This window comes from Vigna umbellata, chromosome 4 (genome assembly GCF_029865625.1).
Source record: "Vigna umbellata cultivar VRB3 chromosome 4, Vumbellata_1.0, whole genome shotgun sequence".
Taxonomy (NCBI): domain Eukaryota; kingdom Viridiplantae; phylum Streptophyta; class Magnoliopsida; order Fabales; family Fabaceae; genus Vigna; species Vigna umbellata.
Window position 1 is genome coordinate 16,054,329 of NC_142168.1, and position 7,895 is coordinate 16,062,223.

A 7,895-nucleotide genomic window follows, 5' to 3' on the forward strand; every position below is an offset into this window, starting at 1 on the left:
GGCTAACGTGTTGTATTGTTAGGACGTCCGTTCACAAAAGAGGTAAGGGAAGCTTATTCAATTTAATTCATATGTTTTACTAAGTTGCATGGACGTTCTGTGAGTTGCATGAAGCATGACTTTGTGATGTTGATTATTTGATATATGATAATTATTATGAGTTGATGTATGAATAATATGAAATGTGCTATGATAGGAAAGTATGAAATTATGAAGTTAAACGCTGAGAAATGAATTAGAATGAAAGTGAGTCCAAATAAGAAATTTTCCTATGATATTGAACGTTCGACATTGAACGGTCTTTGACCGTTCGGTGTTCCTTGTAAACTCTTTTGAAATTGAATTCTTTCATTTGGGAAGAGTTCTGGTGGAGGACGAGCGTTTTCTTGTAATAATACTATGTTTGAGCGTTCAGCCGAACATAGATGTACTTGAGTGTTAAGTGAGGAACTGAAAAATCTTGTAAATAGATATTTGTATATTTAGTTATTCTTCATCACCGTCTCCAAATGTGTCTTATCATAATTATTATTATTGTTCCTATTATAAGTTCGAATTAGTGATAGTCCCAACTCATGCTCTCATAATGATTGGCGTTCGGTCTTACACCGAGCACTCGTAACCATTTTAACTTATAAATCGGGATGAAATAACGTTCGTCCAAATTCAGTAGAATCTCCTTTACCGTGTTCAGTCATTGACCAACACTTAGTCTCTATATATATGTATTAATTGTTCTACGTTTGGTTCTTTAAACGTCTTGGCATGTCTACCTTCGTTGCCTCCGACCTAGAGTTCTCGTACCGGATATATTCTTCGAGTGTTAATCTTAGTTCACGAGAGTCAGTTCATTTAACTGATTCATGTTGTAAGTAACGTTCGTCACATATTGTGTAGCCGTACTCAATTTATTTTAAATCTGAAAGTAACCCCTTCAGTCTTATTCTATTATGGAAAGGGAGATTTCACGGTCTCGTTCCTGTCGTTCGTCCTCATTCTGAAGAGGGCTGAACGTTCGGTTTTTGACGTTCTTGGATATTGTGATAAAAATGGCATTAAAGTGAAGATTTATAAAAGATGAAGAGTATATGAGATGAATGAAATATTGTGGATTTGAACGAGCGTTCCGGGGAGGAACGACTCATGAGTGAATATTTGATAGTTGTAAAGTATGATTGTGGTAATGCTAAGCTGTCGATTCATCCTGATGTTCCGTGAGTACTCGTCCTCATGTAGAGGAGAGTAGGTCATGTGTGGGAACGGCAGGAGGTCCTAGTCCTTAGGAGTACTTTGGACAGATAGGACTAACCTCAGGTGGCAGCTGATGAGAATATTCCAATTACTACATCACTCGGGTGCACGAACGTCGTAGCTACACAGATATCATACAGTCCGGACGGTCGGTCTAGTATTAGGCCTTGCTTGAAGTGTTTCGTTAACTTTGTTTCTGTGTTGATGTATGAATTGTATGATTTGTAACTGAATTAAATTACATAAGCTTACCCTGTGTTGTTCCTTGTGTTGTCTCGTCTTGTACGTTCGTCTTGTCGTTGCAATGATCATCTGTGTGAATGTGAGCAAAAGGAGATGCGCTACTGGAAGAGGCGTTGAAAGAAGGAAATTTGGAGGAAGAGAATCTCGTAGAAGTGGAAGTTAAGGCCGAGCCATAGGAGCGTTCGGCTAGTGCTTAGTAGTTTAGTTGTGAGGTGATCGTTCGGTCACCTCCTTTCTTTTGGATCTATGTGACCGTTCGGTAATGGTACTTTTGTAAACCGTTCGGTCATGTTTTTTTTTTATTTGGAACAATTTAAGTTTATAGCTCTATGTAAGGCCGTTTGGCCAAGATTGTACGCTTGATTAGTATAAGACTGAACTGATATATTACTAATTGTAATTATTTCTAATGTATGGTTTATTAATGTATTTTTGGGATGTTACAAAGATGTTTTAAACTTCATTTGTTTTTATTATTTTTATTATTATTATTATGATTTATTTTTTATATGAATTATGATTAGAAATAGATATGCGTTACATTTAATAAATACATCTTTTAATGAAAAAATAATTAAAATATTTATAGACTTAGTTTAGCGAATTTATAATTAATCAATAAAACAAAAAATCATAAATACCAGTATATATAAATTGTTATGAATTACAATAGGTGTAAAAGACTTGCACAACATCCAATCACGTTTTATACAAGTATAATTCTTAAATTAATTATTATTAAAATAAAAGCTTACATACATAGTAATTTATTCTGATAAATGAGTGACATGGGAATTGCTGCGTGGCGGTACGGTAACCTTTTGTGTGGACCCCACTCTCTGTATTCGTCTCCGTATCTCGTATTTCTGGTCCACACGTGTAACCTTTATTCTATCACTCAAACCCACGTTGACATTTTTACCATCTTTTCTAACTCTCACTATTATCATATTACATTATATTATTATTATTATTATTATTATTATTATTATTATTATTATTATTATTATTATTATTATTATTATATCAAAGTGGTGGAATTTTTACATAATCATACAACAGTGCAATAATTTTAATTTTAATAATTTATACATGGTTCTATGATAAAAATTTACGGTTTTCACTATCTCGCAACTATACGTAAGCTTTTTCCTTTTTTATGTGAACACATTCATACGTATGATGATACATATATTACTAATAATTAGACATAAACGAACACAATAAAAATAAGATAATTGCATCTTTGGTATGCATGCAAATGATCAATATGGAAAGAATCTGTTCGAAATAGCGACCCAGTAAACGAGTTGACCTTATTTATAACACCTTTAAAGTGTAAAATATTTCTACCAAAATCCAGAAGTGTCAAATGACACATAAAAAGGTAACCAAATTTGAAGAATTCAAAATCAGTTTACAATATGTTTCCTGTTTGAATTTCTTGTTCTTGATCATCACAAAACCAAACTCACGTTCACTTGTCTTCTGCATATCACAGAGCCGTGTTTTGACCATAAATCGCATTCATTCATTCAATTTTTTTACCCGTTTTGGAATACAAACAAATATATATATACATAAATATATTTATGTATATATTGGTATAATATTCTCAAATAAAATGTTTGTAATGTGCTTTATGGAGAACTACCTAAATTTTGTAATCAATATATTTATAAAGAAATTCGCAAGTTGGTACTGTGCCAATTTATCAATTGGCTACAGTTTATGCCTTTATCTTCAACACTTGGTGGCTGTTGCTGGAAAATCATCCACTTGTACAAGTGTTAAAGTGGTCTATAATTTGTTAAAAGAAAAAAAAAATATCTTAAATCAATAACTCTAAACTGCCAATATCAGTGATTGATAAATAATAACAATTAAAGCATACATGTTTATGGTTAATTCTTTTTTTAAAATGTTTTTACCCATTAAATGTTTATGGTGATAGAGTTCAATTGAAACATGATCTCCTCTGTCTCTGTCTCTCTCTCTCTCTCTAGACTGACACCGACAGCATTTGCAGAAGAGACTGCAATAAGATGTTAAACTAGTTAGCTACAATTTGTACTTTCTATCTATTTCTCAGTCAAAGCAAGATTACGTGTGAACATAGCCACCAAAATTCTCAGCCGTGACAGAGAGAATACATATTTTATAATTCACTCTTTTTTTAGTATTTGCCAAAATACCAAAACAATTTCCCTTTCACATATTTCAGAAATCCAAAAACAATTTGTGCACCATGAAAATTAAACTACTAAAGAAATTATAAAGGTGGTAAAAGGGTGTGTGCGTTGAGGTGAATGTAGAAGCCAGAGCATACGGTACAGGGAAAAGGATATATACTTATAGCTTAGTTTACACTATTTTAATGGTGGCTGGTACCTTAATTCCACATGCTTAATTTTGCAAATCTTTTGCACCCCTTTATTATATAACCGTTTCATCCTCCATAGCATTCCAAAGGGTGTTCCGAGAAGGAATCAAACAACAAAATTTCCAGGTGGATCTTGGTAAATTTGATTTTGGTCCAAAAATAGTAAGAAAAGAAAAACACCATAGTCTATAGTTTTCATGTCCTTGCTAACGGTGGCGTACCAAAGGGGCTCAGGTGAGTTTATCCGGTTCACCGCGGATGACGGTGGTGAGGGTGAACATGGTTATGGACATGATGGTGGTAGTGGTGGCTCAGCAGGCTTCAATTTTAACCAAGGGATGCTGCAACAACAAGGTGAGGTAACAATGCAAGGTGGTTCTTTGGTTTCAGGGTACAACAGGGGTGATCCAGAGTTGAGGCAAATGGTTTCAGCTTTGACACATGTTGTTTCGTCAGGGTCTGACCAGAGGAGCACCGAATGGATGCAACAAAGTGGTTATCCTATGATGTCAGGTTTCGCACATGCACCTTCTCTTTCTCGTTTGTCTTCTTTCTCTTCCTCTCCTTCTCCTTCTTCTGGACCCTCTGGTGTTGGTCAGAAAAGAGGGAGAGAAGAACAAGAGACTAATACCTCTTCTTCACATAACCTGATGCAACAACAAACTGCTCCCAGACTCTTCAGAACAACACTTGCTGACTTCATGCTACCTTCTCAAGGAGACTCATCTTCAGGTGCAACTCCTTCATTACACGACATCCTCAAATTACCATGAAACGTGTTTTTCATATCTACAATCATCACAATCACAGCTCACACATCATTTCATGTCACCCTCATCTCATCTTTTGCATCTAAAACAACAAATGGGGTGTATGTAAATCGTTATTTGCATTATCTTAAACTTTCTTCACCAATTTATTTTATCTTTTCCAAACATCCCAATTTGTTGAATGAAACATGCAGCATCATTAGTCTGTGTTAAGTGTTCAGAATCAAGCACTCATCCTTCTTTTCATTGAATCTCCTTCCCTGCCACCTAGTGCAGGGGAAAATCATTCTTGCTGCTTATATTGCATGCATAAACACCTTCCATTTCTCATTTTCTTTTATCAAGTAGATTTTCATTTTCCAAAACCATGTTATCACAAAGAAAAGTTTACCATGCTGAACATGTTCATTACTCATCAGTCACATACTCAAATACCTCCAACTACAAGTACAAACACCATGGTTCACAATTAAGCCATTTATTACACAATGGCATGTTTCTCCACACTAGTGCAGATGTTCTGTGCCTTCTATCTCATCTTTTGAATTTAACCAGTGACTGAAGAAGCTCCCACCTCCACAACTACAACAGTAACAGCAGCAGCAACTGCTGTTACTGCTGTTACTGAAACTACGACTGGAGATGGGGAAAGGAGGAGAAAGTACAGAGGAGTGAGACAGAGGCCATGGGGGAAATGGGCAGCTGAAATCCGTGATCCACACAAAGCCGCAAGAGTTTGGCTTGGAACATTTGACACAGAAGAAGCAGCAGCAAGAGCCTATGATGAAGCTGCATTGAGGTTCAGAGGCAACAGGGCAAAGCTAAACTTCCCTGAAAATGTTAGGGCAGTTCCCCCTATTCAACCTTTCCAACCCACCACAAGACTAACCGTTTCTGACTCCTCCACCACTCAATTCCGACCACTCACCACAGCCATGGCGGCGCCACCCTTCATTCAGCCGCCAAATATGCAAAGCTCCTCTGACTTGATCAGAGACTATTTGCAATACTCTCAGCTTCTACAGAGTGATTTTCAACAGCAGCATCATCAGCATCAGCATCAGCTTCAACAACAACAACAACCACAACCTTCTAGTTTGCTTCAGCAGTTCTACTACAATGCACAATTGGCTTCTCTTCAATCACCTTCATTGTTACCATCATCACCTTCATTCTCTTCTTCTGTGTCACAAACTCCATTCCCGTTATTCTCAACATCTCCTCAATTTTCCTCTGCTTCATTTCCCATGTTTTCAAGTCAACAAATGAGTTATTTCCAGCCACTGGAAAGCCTCCCTCCAGCCGGCAGCAGGCCGGAGATGCCGCCGTCAACATGGTCCGATACCGGTGGCAACCCGCCACCTTCCGGTTGATCCAATGTTTCAGCTTCCTTCATATTCTCCTTTTGGTTTTTTGTTGTCTTACCCTTTTTCTTTCTTTCATACTTAGGATAAAAAAAACTTGTTTTACTTATTTTCAAGGATAAAACTTAAAAACAGTTTTTTTAAGTATATTTTGTCACTATTATTATCAAATCAAAATTAGAGTTTCAGTTTATACAGATATTTAATCCAAAATGATAAGATGAAACTCTAATTTTGAAAAAAGATAGTACAAAAGATACCTAACTATAAGTTTGTTTAAGTTTTGTTCCTTTGTGAAATGATGGTAAATTCCTTGAACATGTAGTTTTGGAGTTAACTATTGTTTTGTTCGTATTCTTGTAAAGAAGATTATTTGAAAAGAGAAAAGGTGGTTGAAGGTTAAAGACAAAGTAGCATTTAGGTTTTTTAGGGTTATAGTTTATTTGAAATTCTGAATGGAGATGATGTTAACATTCTCCTAGATATATATCCATGGAAAGATGTAGAACCTCATAGCTTTTACATACTCTGTCTGCTATCTGCTATACAACCACAGATTTTATCAAAATGTTCTTATACTTTACTTCTTTTTTTAATAATATTTTGTGGAGATTTATTTAGTCATCATTATCATTCTTTATCTTTTCGATTATTTTCGATCTGTTCATTTATTCCAATCTTAATGAGCAAGAGTAATACAATGGATACATTATTAGTGATGATATCATCTTACACTAAACCTCTTTCTCACAAACAAAGGAAACCGAGATGGTTCAATTTTGAATTCAAGAGAAAAGGAAGAAAATCATAAAAAAAAGTTATTTCTGTTTTTCTCCTTTTTTATATTTTCTTCTTATCTAAAATAGAACAAAATACAGTAATCAAATACGTGATGTATTCAATTTTCTTTATGATACATTTTCAATAAAGTACCAAATATATGTTTAAATGTCTTGTTTGTACAAAACTAGGTACTTATTTTTCATAACCTATGTACTCTTTATTTATTCTAGATGCAGACTTATATTGAATGGAATATATTAAGATGCAGATGACCCCTTCGATTTTTTTATTAAGGCACGAAATTTCTTCATTCTTTCATAAGCCAAGAATTTTCTGCTATATTGGTCTAATGTCTATCTAGTTCAGTTTGAATCTACTATTTTCAAAAATATATTTATAGTATTTTATTATAATATAATTTTAAGTAATAAACGAGTTAATTTAACAAAAGTAAATAAAAAGTGATTATTAATGAGATGAAAGTAACAATTTTAGAATTTGAAGTCTAAAAATTAGCTATGAGCCTAACTCAATTTTATAAAATTAATTTGAAAAGTAAAATTGATAACTTAATTTGGTGTTATTTTTAATGGGAACTCACCATAACTATAATAATAGTTATCATGCATGTTGTGTGGAATGTGGTGTTTCATTGTTTATGGTTATTTTTCTAAGTTAGGAGATGAAATGAAGTGGATGAGTCAACTTGTCTAAACATGGTTTTGAAATGGCCATTGGTCTTTGAACTTTATAGTGATAAATGTTTCAATGTTTATTTATTTATTTATAATTGTTCGATTGAAACCTACTTTCCAGTTTAGAGACTTGTTTGACAAATGTTGTTCAGTTATAGATGTGTATGTAAGAAGACTGAACACAAAGACTTTTAAGTGATAAAGTTATTATCGTGGCTTTGAGGTTGATTACAAACTACACTATATGCATTTGAAATCAACTTTATAAATTAGGTACTTGAATTGAATTGGTTAGGTGGCTTCTCAATGATCATGCAAATTTGGTTAACTATATTTTAGTTATAAAGGGACATAAATTTTACTTATTTTAACATAACATATATTTTTGGCTAAACATTGGTAATTA

At 34.1% G+C, this 7,895-nt stretch overlaps 1 protein-coding gene across 1 annotated transcript; it reads left to right on the plus strand.

Annotated features, from left to right (window-relative positions):
• Nucleotides 1-3,805: 3,805 nt before the first annotated feature.
• Nucleotides 3,806-6,680, plus strand: LOC124845122 (uncharacterized). The gene is made up of 2 exons (XM_047322169.2): nucleotides 3,806-4,609; nucleotides 5,203-6,680. The coding sequence occupies exons 1-2, from the start codon at nucleotides 4,075-4,077 to the stop codon at nucleotides 6,018-6,020; spliced, it is 1,353 nt and encodes a 450-aa protein (XP_047178125.1). The 5' UTR covers nucleotides 3,806-4,074; the 3' UTR covers nucleotides 6,021-6,680.
• Nucleotides 6,681-7,895: the final 1,215 nt, after the last annotated feature.

What these genes read in the sequence shown, in the direction of transcription:
- LOC124845122 (XM_047322169.2), top strand. Translation starts at nt 4,075, where the DNA reads ATGTCCTTGCTAACGGTGGCGTACCAAAGGGGCTCAGGTGAGTTTATC. An exon ending in TCAAGGAGACTCATCTTCAG is followed by an intron (nt 4,610 to 5,202) that starts GTGCAACTCCTT and finishes GAATTTAACCAG; the next exon opens with TGACTGAAGAAGCTCCCACC.